General features: G+C 41.2%; 1 protein-coding gene across 2 annotated transcripts in view; it reads left to right on the top strand.

The window, feature by feature from the left end:
• Positions 1-15,954, top strand: part of LOC112223782 (zinc finger protein 385C-like) — a 139,663-nt gene that overhangs the window by 111,736 nt on the left and 11,973 nt on the right. For both annotated transcript variants that reach the window (XM_024386984.1, XM_024386985.2), the window contains 2 exons: positions 13,515-13,657; positions 14,992-15,099. In XM_024386984.1, coding sequence (XP_024242752.1) covers positions 13,515-13,657; positions 14,992-15,099 — 251 coding nt within the window. The remainder of the gene's footprint in view (positions 1-13,514; positions 13,658-14,991; positions 15,100-15,954) is intronic.

The raw sequence follows: 15,954 nt of genomic DNA, 5'->3' as shown, positions 1-15,954 counted from the left end.
CTGTTTATATAATTATTGATAGATTATTTGTCACTTTTGTAGAACAGCAACATTTCAGGTGGCAAATTGGAAGGACGCTACTGGCATTCTAGCCAAAAGCAAATGGACAAGTGGCCAGTGTTACCTCGTTGATTTTTAGTGTAACATTTCTAGTGTTGATTCAGGTGTTAACATTCATTGGTGTAAACAAAACAAAAAACAGTGTTGATGTTAATAACCAGTGTTAAACCAAAACCACACCCACCGTTATCATATTTCCCAGCATGCTGTATATTGCAGGTAGATTTTTGGAATTGTTCAAAATCAATGTTTTTGCATGTACATTACTTGATACATTTATCTTATGCTACTCAAATATAAATAACATACAGTGCCTTCAGAAAGTATTCATACCCCTTGGCTTAGTCCACATTTTGTTGTCTTAAAGCCTGAATTCAAAATGGATGAAAAAATATATATTCTCACCCATCTACATGCACTACCCCATAATGACAAAGTGAAAACATGTTTTTAATACTTGTAGAAAATGTTTTTGAAAATGAAATACAGAATTATGTAATTTACATAAGTATTCACATCCCTGAGTCAATACTTTGCAGAAGCAACTTTGGCAGCATTTACAGCTGTGAGTCTTTCTCGGTACATCTCTGAGAGCTTTCCACACCTGGATTGTGCAACGTTTGCCCATTATTCTTTTCAGAATTTGTCAAGTTCTGTTTCAATTGGTTGCTGTTTATAGCTAGACAATCATTTCCAGGTCTTGCCATAGATTTTCAAGCAGATTTAAGTCAAAACTGTAAATCGGACACCCAGGAACATTCACTGTCTTCTTGGTAAGCAACTCCATTGTAGATTTGGCCTTGTGTTTTAGGTTATTGTCCTGCTGAAAGGTGAATTCGTACCCAGTGTCAGGTGCAAAGGATTTTGCCCAGTCCTTAACAATTACGAGCATACACATAACATGATGCAGCCACCACTATGCTTGAAAATATGGAGAATGCTACTGTTACGAATAACTATGAGTGGTGGGTGGAATCAGGCGCAGAGAGCAGGGTTCTGTCGTTTATCAAATTTATTTCACCGGTGCAACCAAAACGATCACGCCAACACACAGGGCGTATATAAGTTGCCAGTCCAAAACAACAGGACAAAAATAGACCGGAGAATAAAGATATGAAAACAAATCACACCATCAAACATAGAGTAACAATTAACAAGCCCGCACAAATACCCAGCGGGCCTAGTGCCCTTAAATACCCTACGAACAAACCCTAATACAAAACAGGTGTACCCAATTAACCAATAACCAACACAAACGGAAAAAGGAATCGATGGCAGCTAATAGGCCGGTGACGACGACCGCCGAGCCCCGCCCGAACAGGAAGAGGCACCCTCTTCAGCGAGGTTCGTGACAGCTACTCACTAATATGTTGTACTGGACTTGCCCCAAACATAACACTTTGTATTCAGGACAAAAAGTTAATTGCTTTTCCACATTTTTTACAGTATTACCTTAGTGCCTTGTTGCAAACAGGATTCATGCTTTGTAATATTTGTATTCTGTACAGGCTTCTTTCTTTTCACTCTGTCAATTTAGTATTGTGGAGTAACTACAATGTTGTTGATCCATCCTCAGTTTTCTCCTATCACGGCCATTAAACTCTGTAACTGTTTTAAAGTCACCATTGGCTTTATGGTGAAATCCCTGAGTGGCTTCCTTCCTCTCTGGCAAATGAGTTAGGAAGGACTCCCGTATCAAATCAAATACAACAGGTGTAGACCTTACAAAATGCTTACTTACAAGCTCTAACCAACAATGCATTTTAAAAATAAATAAATATGAATAAGAAGTAAAAGTAACAAATAATTAAAGAGCAGCAGTAAAATAACAATAGCGAAGCTATATACAGGGGTACCAGTTGTCACGCTCGCTATCCTCAAACTCCCTGTCATAAATCAACCAAGGGGCAGCGTGCATGTAGTTCCACATCTTTTAATGAAAGTGAAACCGAAATAACCAAAAAACAAACAGGTAAATAGCAAAGAACATGACGCAACCGAGGTGCACACAAACACACACGGAAAAATTATTACCCACAAAACACAGTTGGGAAAAGGCTACCTAAGTATGGTTCTCAATCAGAGACAACGATTGACGGCTACCTCTGATTGGGAACCATACCAGGCCAAACACATAGAAATAGAAAACATAGAAAAAACACGTAGAATGTGTTTGAGGGTAAAAGCTGTTTAGAAGCCTCTTGGACCTAGACTTGGCGCTCCTGTACCGCTTGCCATGCGGTAGCAGAGAGAACAGTCTATGACTAGCCCCAGTGATGTACTGGGCCGTACGCACTACATTCTGTAATGCCTTGCAGTCGGAGGCCGAGCAGTTGCCACACCAGACAGTTATGCAACCAGTCAGGATGCTCTCGATGGTGCAGCTGTAGAACATTTTGAGGATCTGGGGACCCATACCAAATATTTTCAGTCTCCTGAGAGGGAATAGGTTTTGTCATGCCCTCTTCACGACTGTCTTGGTGTGGTTGGACCATGTTAGTTTGTTGGTGATGTGGACACCAAGGAACTTGAAGCTCTCAACCTGCTCCACTACAGTGCCGTCGATGAGAATGGAGGTGTGCTCGGTCCTCTTTTTCCTGTAGTCCACAATCATCTCCTTTGTCTTGATCATTTTGTGGGAGAGGTTGTTGTCCTGGCACCACACGGCCAGGTCTCTGACCTCCTCCCTATAGGCTGTCTCATCGTTGTTGGTGATCTGGCCTACGACTGTTGTGTCATCTGCAAACTTAATGATAGTGTTGGAGTCGTGAATGGCCGTGCAGGTTGAACAAGGAATACAGGAGGGGACTGAGGATGCAGCACCCCTGAGGGGCCCCCGTGTTGAGGATCAGCGCGGCGGATGTGTTGTTACCTACCCTTATCACCTGGGGGCGGCGCGTCAGGAAGTCCAGGATCCAGTTGCGGAGGGAGGTGTTTAGTCACCAGGGTACTTAGCTTAGTGATGAGCTTTGTGGGCCCCATGGTGTTGAACGCTGAGCTGTAGTCAATGAATAGCATTCTCACATAGGTGTTCCTTTTGTCCAGGTGGGAAAGGGCAGTGTGGAGTGCAATAGAGATCATCATCTGTGGATCTGACTAGTAAAAACAGAGACTGGGAAAAAAATAGGAGCTAGGAGATAAACGCTGGTTGACTTGGCAAACAAGACGAACTGGCACAGACAGACAGAAAACACAGGGATAAATACACCGGGGATGATGAGCGACACCTGGATGGGGTGGAGGCAAGCACAAGGACAGGTAAAACAGATCATGGCGTGACAGGGTCTAGGGTTTCTGGGATAATGGTGTTGATGTAAGCCATTCTCTTTGTAGTGCCTGGGTATATTGATATATCATCCAAAGTGTAATTAATAACTTCACCATGCTCAAACGGATATTCAGTGTCTGATTTAAAAAATACAATAATTACCCATCTGCCAATAGGTGCCCTTAGTTGCGAGGCATTGGAAAACCTCTTGTACTGCTCGACTGCAACTTATGTGACTTGTTACGCACATTTTTACTCCTGAACTTAATTTGGTTCACCATAACAAAGGGGAATACTTATTGACTCAAGGTATTTCAGCTTTTCATTTTTAATTAATTTGTAAAAAAAATAATAATAATTTGAAAGACATTATTCCACTTTGACATTAAGGGGTATTGTGTGGAGGCCAGTGACAAAAAAATCTCAAATTAATATATTTCTTATTCTGGCTGAAACCCAACAAAATGTGGAAAAAGTCTAGGGGTGTGAATACTTTCTGAATGCACTGTACATTATTCTTAACTAATCACATTTCTAGTTGGACTTATTGCACTCATTACCAAAGTGGTTGTTTCAGTTTAGATGGTTTAGGTAGTATCACATCTTAATCTTCCCAATCCGGCAGTCATTATGAATGCTGGTTGCGGTTTAAATGTTTTGGGCTGTATGCCAACATGAATTACACATCACTTTGCAAGCCAGCATGATGTGACTTTCCCTCAACATTAGGCTTTATGAAATATGTGTTGTATTGTGTTAAATGACTACATTTTTATGATAACATATTCACTTAAGATATCACTTGGTGACCGAAAATTGATAAATGCAATAACCCTGTCTCTGTAACTATCAAATACAGTTTTGGTTTGGAAACTCTACAATTCACTCGAAAGACAAGGCACTCTGAGAAATATGCAAATAAGCCTTTAAACTAAGCAGTGTGTTCATTTAACACTGAAAAGTGTGGACCTGTATAGACACTGGACTGTATTTACCTGGCTGTAAAAGACTAGTTGGTTGTAATCTAGTTATTTGAGGACTTATTAACCAGAAGAATAGTTTACAGCCAGAAAATGATGCCATTAAGATGTCCACTACATCAAAAGGAATGGTATTTATTTGGCACTTGGAAATTTGGAAGTGCTTTGCCCTCTTTTACATATACAGTAGATAACCAAAGTAAATAGGCTTTCAGAATGCCCTGCTGGTTCAGTGACTCAAGGACACCAGCAGTGGATTTAACCTTGAACAATTCATTGTATGTTTTAAAATGCCAGTGTGAGAGTGGGCTCAGAGTGTAATAAGCGAAAATAGGGCAGATTACGATGGGAGGCCTGAACTTGGCTGGATGTTACCCTGCAGGAAGACTTTTTCACTAAGCCGTTGGGCTGCTGTGTGTGTGTTTGTGTGTTTATGTTTGCGTGTGCATGTGTGCGTGCATAGACAGTGACAGAGTAATAAAAAAAGTTTGCCTGGACAAAAACGTCGTTATTGACAAATACAGAGGTGTTTTTTTGCTGTCAAGAAAAGGAAGATCTCTCTCTCTCTCTCTCTCTCTCTCTCCACCCTCTCACTCTCTCGTTTAGCTCTGCTGTATCTGTCGATGGTAGCCTGCTTATCTAATGGAAACTAAAAACTCTCCCCCACCCTGTCAGCCTATTGTCCTAGTCTATAAGCAGCAAATAGCATCATCATTATTGCATAAGCACAGTACATAGTACAGTAATTGCTTTTATTCCTTGACTAAATAAATACTTTGTAATATATCACTAAAAGGAATGTGACAGACTGGAGGGGGAAAAAGCATGTTTTTAAAATGCTCATTATGTGAGAAACGGTATGTTTCGCACTATTAGAAGTAGCCAGTGTTGATGAGTGTCGTGACTTAGTTACAATGGTGTGTTAAATCTTTAGTGTACGTAATCGTCTCTCTAAAGTCGTTCCAATTTAATTGTGTTGTTTTTTCAGCCATGATTCTGCATCATTTGTGCAAATGGAGAGATAACTGTGTCGAGATAACAAGTTTTCTACCCTTGATGGTTTTAGAGTCAAATATGTTTTTATGAGAATACTTAAGCACACTCACAACATTCAGACACAATGGCCCAATCAGAAACCGTGTGTGTGTGTGTGTGTGTGTGTGTGTGTGTGTGTGTGTGTGTGTGTGTGTGTGTGTGTGTGTGTGTGTGTGTGTAAGCCCTGGGTCTGCTCAGGTGGTGAGGGGCAGCTGTCTCCCGCCTCTTCAGCTCCAAAGCAAAGCCAAAGAGAGAACCCTAAACGTCAACAGGGCCAAAATAAAATAAGATTAAAAAATATTTGATTGCTATGTGATTCTATAAAAGAGTGCAAAATGAGAACAAGTGGATAGACATAGGCCCCCGTGCACACTCAGGTGGTAGTTAAATTGAGGGCAGCCTTAACTGAATGAACAAGAGAGACTAAATGTACTTGTATATATGAACATTTATTCAAATAGATGTGGGGGATGGCCCCGTCTCCGGGGGATGAACCCCAGAGCCAGACGCATGGATGGCAGATAGCCCTTTGATGGGCGTCTGGCATCAGTACCCCACTGGCTGGGTGTAAGATACTGTATTCAGCTGGTGGCGGTGGGGAGGTAGAGGGGAGAGGGCGTAAACTTTTGCTGCAAGTGCGAGACAAGAGGTAAGCAATCATTTAAATACATGATTTACCCCCATTGGTGAGAAAGAGAGCAAGGTGATTATTGAACTGCTATGCCCATAGGTATATTAGGAAGCCTGGTGGAATCACGTTATTCTGATGTGGCTCAATTGTCCAACGGCAACAAGTGACTGACATTCCGCAATGTGGTTAATTGATAGTGAAGGAAGAGTGACCTGACGTTTTCCTGTTGATGAGACTATTTATGAACATAACAAATATAAAGTTCCCGCTGTGCCCGTGTCAGGAGAATATTCCATCAACGTTCCGCCAAGCATTCACAGTACATGGTTGCCATGTTCTCAGAATATAAGATACTAATGTTCTAGACACGTTTCATGAGAGGAGTATTTTATTAGGATCTGCCATTAGCTGTTGCAAAAGCACCAACTACTCTTCCTGGGGACCGCACCAAAACAGGAAACATGACATATTACAGAACATTAATAGACAAGAAGAGCTCGATGACAGAACTACGTACATTTATTGGGACAGCGGTTAGGGCGTTTGTCATTGGTGCCGGTGGCCTGGGTCCGAGACCTGCTAGGGTAGTCATCCTACTATCACATTCTTTGCTAAATATATCAATGTCATTATTTGGCAACAGTTACAACTATCTGATCTAATTCAAATGTGTTTCTTATTAAAGGTTGTGAATCTGTAGGGTTTCCCCTTGAGCACAAAGTAGTACTACATTTCCACTACCTCATAAATTGTCAGTATCTATTCATTCAATATAGCTGAGCATCAAAGAGACCCTTGTCGTCTTTCTAAAATCAACAACACATTTACCATGTAGAACAAACGTGACATTGAGAAACTCATTTTCATTAGATCAGATAGGTGTGTTGTAACTGTTGCCAAATAATGGCATTAACATACACTACTGTTCAAAGGTTTGTCCTTCTTTTTGAAAGAAAAGCAAAAAAAATTGTCCATTAAAATGACATCCAATTGATCAGAAAACAGCGTAGACATTCTTAATGTCGTAGATGACAATTGGAAACGGCTGATTTTTAATGGAATATCTGCAGAGGCCCATTATCAGCAACCATCACTCCTGGGTTCCAATGGCACGTTGTTTTAGCTAATCCAAGTTTCTCATTTTAAAAGGCTAATTGATTGTTAGAAAACCATTTTACAATGATGTTAGCACAGCTGAAAACTGGCCTTCTAGGCAGAGTTGCAAAGAAAGAGCCATATCTCAGACTGGCCAATAAAAAGAAAAGATTAAGATGGGCAAAATAACACAGACACTGGACAGAGGAACTCTGCCTAGAAGGCCAGCATCCCGGAGTCGCCTCTTCACTGTTGACGTTGAGACTGGTGTTTTGGGTACTATTTAATGAAGCTGCCAGTTGAGGAATTCTGTTTCTCAAACTAGACACTCTAATGTATTTGTCCTCTTGCTCAGTTGTGCAAGGGGGCCTCCTACAACTCTTTCAATTCTGGTTAGAGACGGTTTGTGCTGTTGTGTGAAGGGAGTAGTACACAGTGCTGTACCAGATCCTCAGTTTCTTGGCAATTTCTCGCATGGAATAGCTTTCATTTCTCAGAACAAGAATAGACTGACGAGTTTCAGGAGAAAGTACTTTGTTTCTGGCCATTTTGGGGCTGTAATCGAACCCACAAATGCTGATGCTCCAGATGCTCAACTAGTCTAAAGAAGGCCAGTTTTATTGCTTCTTTAATCAGAATAACAGTTTTCAGCTGTGCTGATATTGCAAAAGGGTTTTCTAACGATCAATTAGCCTTTTAAAATTATAAACTTGGATTAGCTAACACAACGTGCCATTGGAACACAGGAGTGATGGTTGCTGATAATGGGCCTATGTAGATATTCCATTAAAAATCAGTCGTTTCCAGCTATAATAGTCATTTACAACATTAACAATGTCTACACTGTATTTCTGATCAATGTGATGTTATTTTAATGGACAACGTGTTTTTGCTTTTCTTTCAAAAACAAGGACATTTCTAAGTATTTGGGGTATTGACCCCAAACTTTTGAACAGTAGTGTATATTGCTAAGAATGTAAGAGTAGGGTGACTTCCCTAGCGGGTCTCGAACCCAGGCATGTGCTTATTGGGCCAGTATACAGTAGTTAGGCCCGTCCAGAAGAAACCCTAACCCTTCCTCCCTAGGCACTTATGTAGATGAAGCAACTTGAAGGATGTAAGCAATATCTGATTGCACTTGTCTTCATGGATCCACCAGTACCCGAATACCCGATCTGAGATCCGAGCGGGTCGGATACAGAATTCTAAATAATGTCACGGGTCTGGGTATGATTTTCACAGGTCTCGGGTTTATGTAATTTTAACTGACTTGTCCGGAAGGGCCCGTACAGATCGGAACTTTACTCCTGCAGTAGAGAGAGAGAGAGAGATTTTATCATTTATGCTGCTGCTTTTGCTTTTCATGAGAGTGGAGCATGGCGAGTGTAGCTTGTTGTTGTTGTTGGCCAATCATAAGTCATTAAAGCGGCAATAGTTAGGAGATATCTAATCAATGGAAGATGCAATTAAAATGACAGAATTAAAAGTTAAAGGAGAAGGATAGGCTATAACAACCTAGAGCCAACAGGTAGGCTGCTACTTAATATTCAGAATGGAGTTGTTGTTATTTGCAAATGTAGAATGAGAAAGTGCATGCACTGCAACCTCAATTAGCCTAACAGTTAGCTGGCTTAACTAGCTTCTCCGGGTTTGATGCAGTCAAGACAGGTACTATGTGATCACATTTTATGATAAATAACCTAGCTATGGCAGCTATTAGTCTACTATAGCGCCAGTAGGCTTGATTGGTTGCTGTCTCTCTCTCCATCTCTCCTCCCTGCTCCCCGTGTCACTCACTCACAGTATGGCCCCTCCCTCATGCGCTTTATCAGCTCCGGTTAATAAAGTAACTTAACAAATGTCTAATATTTCAAATATATATGTTGAAAACACTATGTTTAAAGCACTGGGTGTGAGAGTATCCCAAACCTTGCCAACAGACAAAGCGCTATGATTGGGTCAGGGGTTCACCAATCAGAGACTTGATTGGCTTGGCAACAATAACAAGACATGATTTGTAATTACATATTTTTGGGGGGGAATGAAACGTGTCTAGAACATACATATTTTAAGTTATGAGAACATGGTAACCACGGTCTGAGTAAGTTCTATTTTACATTAAGGGAATGGTCTCTTGGAAACATTCCTTGCACATCACGGGAACATTACTATGAAAACGTTAGTTAATGACCTAGTGAGACTCTTAAGGGAACGTTCGACAATATGGTGTGTCCTAAGGGATGCTCTGAAACACTCTTCTGAGGTGCTGTCAGTGCAATCCTCTGCATTGAAAGGCTTGTTACCCTTTTCCTCATCAAAAGAATGATAAACACTGGGACGGTGAGTCACCCAAAGACTAATCCTCAAAATAATAGCGATTAAGCCTCCAGTTTGCAGTGTGCCATCATTTCTCTGCCTCATAAGCTTTTATCCCCACTCTATGAAAAGGATCATTGCATCTACACTCCTATCATCCATGAATATGGTATCTTTCTCTGGGGAAGTCGAAGCCGGGTTGAAAGAGGAAAACTGTTTTACCATCAATTCAATGGATCGTGAAGGGCTCTTGTGTAGTGTAAAAAATGCATATATATATATATATATATATATATATATATATATATATATATACATACTTTCAGACATACACACAACAAATATAATGGTAAGATTAAAAAGCATGATTCAATGCACAGTTGACCAGTTGAAAACAAAGACTGCAAAAGACTGAGTGCGTGGTTAAAAGTGTCAAATGAACGCCAAAATATGTTATAAAACAACAACAAAAATGAAACCTCTAACTATTCTTGTAGCCAAAATATTTTTCTGAGCCAAATATAAATTCACTCACAGTTGATGTTTGTATCTGCTTCTATGGAGCAAAACATTACATTTCTTGCCTGGTACTTTTTGTGACTTAATGCTTGAAAGATTATTGAGATCAATTGCAGATTTGTGTGAGAGAGAGGGGGAGGGGAGAGGGGGGGAGACAGCGAGGGAGAGAGAGAGAGAATGGGGTGACAGAGAGAGCGGGGGAGAGAAAGGGGAAACAGAGAATGAGAGAGAGTGAAGGGAGAGATAGAGGAGAGAGAGTTAGAAGGAGAGAGAGTTAGAAAGAGAGGAAGATAGAAAGAACGAGAGAGTCAAGGTCCCCAAAAGTCACAACTTAGCACAGCACCCAGTTGGAGGTGAAAATGTTCCCCTAGTTTCTGCTTTATCACACACACACGCACGCACAAAAGCACAAACACACATTCTATTTAATGGATCCTGATTGCTATTGATGTGTGCTGATGGTAATATCTCCAGGGGAAGTGTTCACCTCCATCAAGATCAAAAGTAATATAATTGGCTATTTAAGCCCCATTTGCTCTCGCTCGCTCGTTCTCTCTCTCTCTCTCTCTATCTCTCTCTCTCTCTCTCGCTCTCTCTTCCATCTCTCTCTCTCTCTGCTGACCAATCTCTTATAGCTGTACCACAATAGAAATGTGTGTGCCAAGCTGCAGTACTCCAAACTTGATTTGGATTAAGTGCTGTCCTTAATCCTTAAAAAATGTGGGTTATTTTTGGACAATTTAGCACATTGAATGTTCTAGTGGCAGAAGGACAGAAATGTGTAGATTGAAGCACTCAGTACGGCAGTAGGGATGGGCACGGGTATTCGATTATTCTAATATCCGAACAGACGTTAGTATTCAATTACCTGGGAGAGTATTATTTTTTGAGAGAATGGCTTTTAAAGGCTTTGGCTAAAATGCAATCAAATGATCTGTGACATTGCTACATAGCCAACAAGGATAGACCATTACATTCAAAATTATAAGAAAACTAGTGATGCACCAATATGACATTTTTGGCCGATACCGATATCCGATATTTTCCTGGCCAAAAACACCCGATACCGATAACTGATATTTAAAATGTCCCATAGGGCGGCGCACAATTGGCCCAGCGTTGTCCGGGTTTGGCTGGGGTAGGCGGTCATTGTATATAATAATTTGTTCTTAACTGACTTGCCTAGTTAAATAAAGGTTACACACACCACACTGACCAAAAAGTTATTTTGTTGGCATTTACATATGTCCCCATTACCAGTAAAACATCATCAAAACATATTTCTTTCACTTACTTACTGTGCTGTTTCGTTGTTCATTTGTTCAGTCATTTCATTCTCTCCTCTGATAACTCTGAGGAGGACATTGGGTATTGTTTGGGTATTGTGTAGACTGATACCCCATTTCATTGAACCCCAATCCTTAGGTAATGCTGTACAGTGCAATATGAATATAAATACACACAATCGGCTGACTGGGGAGGTGATTTCACACAGTCACAGTCCCGCGATAAGAGCTAATATTTGCGTAAACTCTTCACAGTTGTGTTCTGTGGGTGTCACAGAGTAGACTGATAACCCATTTCATTGCTTCACATTTCAAACTTGTTTAACATTATCTAGTCTAAATATGGAATGATCCCACCAATTGTAACCTTCTGCATCACTTTTAAAGAGGTATTTTTTATTTTGAAGGCAAACTGCAAATTCCACTATTGTGCCTAATCCTGATTGTGGCTAGCTTCACAACACATAACCTGGTCCGGTCGAGCCTCACTTGCTGGCTGCTTATAATGTTAGCTTTCGGCAACAGGGTTAAGTATCTGGCTAGTTTTTTATTTTCATGAACTGAAGTTCAATTTCAATAGGCGAACAACAAGTGGCTACCTACCTAATACTTACTCACAAGGATTCCTAAATCATTGCTAAAAATAAGGAAAATGACTGCAGTTTCTACTGGTCATTGTTTTCAGGCTGGTTGTATTGATGCTAGTTAGGTACCAAGCTAAAGCTAGCTACCCCAGAAGTTGCGGTAATGCTTTATTACCAACATGGTATTGTAAACACATCATTCGTGGCCTGTGTTTACAGACTTTTTTGTACAGCTTTGACAGTGCTACTGATAGTCATGGTGGCGCTTGGCTTGCATGTGAAAATCCAGAACACACAACATTCTATAATAGAACTGTGTTATTTGACGTGTCAAATTAAAAGCTTATTTAACGCGTCAAATAGTGTTATTGTCAAATAGTGTTATTTGACGTGTATCCTTTTTGACACGCAAAGACACAAACGGCGTTCCATAGTATGTCGCAAAGCTAATAGCAGTGACGATATTACTGTGTAACTCCGGTAGGGCAACATCTGAAAAATAGAGCACTTGGTTGTGTGTACCGGTGCTCGACCAGTCGTGAAGTCCAACATCACCCACGACAGAGAACGGTTGATTGTCAAGGGCAATGAATTCCATTATCTTGACGTTAATGGATTTCACCTTTGAGTTATCTCTCTGAAATGTTCTTTCAAATGACTGCTCGACTTGTTGACTGCTCGATCCACACAGCAGACATTGTGGGCTAGGTTAGGAATGCTGTGTTGCACGTGTAGCGCACCATTTTACGTAGCGTCATTACGTCATGTACCCACGTTATATAGGTATGCACGTCAGCTTTGACATTGGTTTTGCACATCGGCGTTAAACTAGACATCGGCCGATACCAATGTTGCCAGTTCGAGCTAATATCGTCCGATTCCGATATGTTCACCGATATATTGTGCATCCCTAAATGAAATGACTGTTTTATGACAGTTTTTATGGTTGCGCCCCATAAAAAAGACATCGGTCAATCGAAGTAGCGCTACAGTCAGAGGCTCCATGTGTAGTAAATGACGTTAAGTGAGATTTAAAATTCAGGAATTAAGTAGGCTACAATGATCACCCAACAGGTAGGCTGTTGTTTCATATGAATGGAGTTGTTGTAGACAAGGACAGCAAGTGCAAAATAGCCTCAATTAGCCTAACTACTTTAGCTAAATTTGCTGGCTACTGTAGCTAGGTAGCTTCTTTACAACAATTTGATGCGGTCAAGACAAGCACTTCCAGATGGTTTGATATATAACCTATTGCAGCAACAAGTTTGTCTAACTAGCTTGAGTCGGTTTGGCTTCTCTCTCTCTCTCTCTCTCTCTCTCTCTCTCTCTCTGACTGTCACACACACACTGGTCCCTGAAATCAACTTGTATTTCAACTATCTGGATAAATGTCATGATATTATTCGAATAGCAAAATAATTTTGAATTCTCATCCCTATACGGCAGTCAGAATTTATTTCAAGTAGAGGTGTGGCTTTGTATTAATTTCCATTGAAAATGTCCACAAGATGTCAGTCTTTGAGTGCACAAGGATGATAGGAAGTCAGTCTACCAAGTAGATTGGGAGGTGTGTTGATCACCTCCAGTTGACACCGCCAATACAGCAAAGAGTTATCAGTGACAGAATTCTAGCCTTAGCCCATTGTCTTACGCCAGATAGTATGTCAGGTAGAATTGACAACACCTGTTGGAAGACAATGGATTTTCAGCATCTGTATGTCCTCCACCCACCCTCTACAGGTACACTGTCCCAGGCCAACCCCCTCCTGGCCTCCCTATCCCTCCCGGGACGGCCCCTCCAGACCCAGCTGGACATCAAGCACTTCCTGCCGCTCCACGTCAACGCCTCCTCCCCCCTCAACCTCTTCCCCAACTTCAACATGGTGAGCTGCTCTCACACACACACATGCATGTAGACAGGCATGCACACACTAGGGTTGGGCGGTATCCAGATTTTCATGCCGTTTCTGTACCATACCGGGGTATACTGTATATACGAAGGAGCGCTATTTTTATTTTTTATTTTTTGCCACACAAAACTATTTAGGCAACAGGGATCTTGATCCAGGAGGGGGTTTGCATGTATCTGTTCTAAGCAATAAGCTTGATCTTGACATCTAGCCACTTAGTTAGCAAGTTAGCAAACCAAATGCATAGCTGGAACCCAAGGCTTGATAATTTGATAATCTTTGATTTCTTATAGTTCTGCTATATTTGTAGTTATAAGCAGTGGCGTAGCACGCAGCCTCCGCGAGGGGATGTGCCCCCAACTCACATTTTTTAAATATATATTTTTGGGGAGGTATTGAAAATCATATCGTTTGTATTTCAAAATACCCCGGTATACGGTATAAATGGAATATCGCCAAAGCACACACACAGGCATTCATGCGCATGCTCATGTACACACACACACACACACACACACACACACACACACACACACACACACACACACACACACACACACACACACACACACACACACAATGTCCAGTTCCTGTCTTATTACCTGTTCCTCTATGTACTTGATGACATGTATACACATACTGTACATCTATGAACTCCAAAACATACCTTGTCACATCTTTTGGATTAGGTGTGTTGTGGCAAGTGCAGGCGGAAGTGACATCACACCACTCAAATATGGAGAAGCTGCACATGGAGAGATCCATGATTGACTGTTAGTTTTTCTATTTGATGGCCTCATACAGGGATGCTCAACTACTGTCCTGGAGGGCAGCAGTGTTGGCTGGCTGTCTTCTTATGACCTTGTCTCATAATATCAGACCAAATTATTTTGTTCAGAAATCTCTTGCCAATCAAGAAATCAGCAGGGCCCTCGAGGACTGGCGTTGTGCAATCATTCCTGACCTTAGTTATAGGGGTGGTTGTAGGGGTGCAGGATTTTCCTCCATACCTGATTCTACTAATCAGGTGCTCCTCAAGACCTTGATTAGGGTCGTGTTCATTAGGCCACAAACTGAATCAAACAGACTGAAACAGGGAATACCTGGACTCATTTTCCCTTTCTTTTGCGAAGCTTTCTAAAAGTTTTCTGTTGTGTGCCCTGATGAACATGAGCCAGGTATTTTAGAGCAAAGGCCTACAGGAGAGTAGCTCCCCAGGAGGGTTGGTTGACCGCCCATGTAATGGTTAGACACCACTTAATCTGAGTAATGTTTGTGTTTAGTCTGGCTTGTTTTGTGTGCGACAGATGGACCCGGTTCAGAAGGCGGTTATCAACCACACGTTCGGTGTTGCACCGCCTAAGAGGAAACAGATCATCTCCTGCAACATCTGTCACCTCCGCTTCAACTCCACCGTAAGTCAGTCAACTCCGTTGCCACAATACTACAGGCTGAAGCTATCCTCCTCTCTTGTCAGATCGTTCATCACTCTGACGGTGTATGTGTGCATGTGTGCTCCTGTTCCTCTATCTCTGTGAAAGTTGTGTGTGTTGTGTTGTTGTTGTTGTCGATGAGCATTTCTCCACCTATCAGCCAGAAAAAGCATTAAACGCAGACACCCTCTCTCTGCTGGCATCCAAATCCCCACATAGAAGAACCATCACAGTCCACACACACAAAAACGGACACTCACACTCGCACTCACTGAGCACACAGAGACACATGAACACAGAGGGAATGCTCAATAAATCTGTAGACTGCTCCGTTCACGAGAACTAATTACATTTTTGGGGCTCAAGCTATGCTTGTCAATTAATTGAAGAACTGCTTGACGGGGCTGTGATGTACTGTATACAGTATATATACAGTGCATTTGGAAAGTATTCAGACCCCTTGACTTTTTCCACATTTTGTTACGTTACAGCCTTATTCTAAAATTGATTAAATATTTTTTCCCCTCATCAATCCACACACAATACCCCATAATGACAAAGGGAAAACAGGTTTTTAGATTTTTTTGCAAATTCATAAACATGTGAAAAACGGGAATCCCTTGAATACATAAGTATTCAGACCCTTTGCTATGAGACTCGAAATTGAGCTCAGGTGCATCTTGTTTCCATTGATCATGCTTGAGATTTTTCTACAACTTGATTGGAGTCCAGGTGTGATAAATTCAATTGATTGGACATTATTTGGAAAGGCACACATTTGTCTATATAAGGTCCCACAGTTGACAGTGCATGTCAGAGCAAAAACCAACCCACGAG

Source organism: Oncorhynchus tshawytscha, linkage group LG24 (assembly GCF_018296145.1).
Source record: "Oncorhynchus tshawytscha isolate Ot180627B linkage group LG24, Otsh_v2.0, whole genome shotgun sequence".
Taxonomy (NCBI): domain Eukaryota; kingdom Metazoa; phylum Chordata; class Actinopteri; order Salmoniformes; family Salmonidae; genus Oncorhynchus; species Oncorhynchus tshawytscha.
The sequence above is the reverse complement of the archived record's forward strand: the minus strand, read 5'-3'. Positions and strand labels throughout refer to the sequence as shown.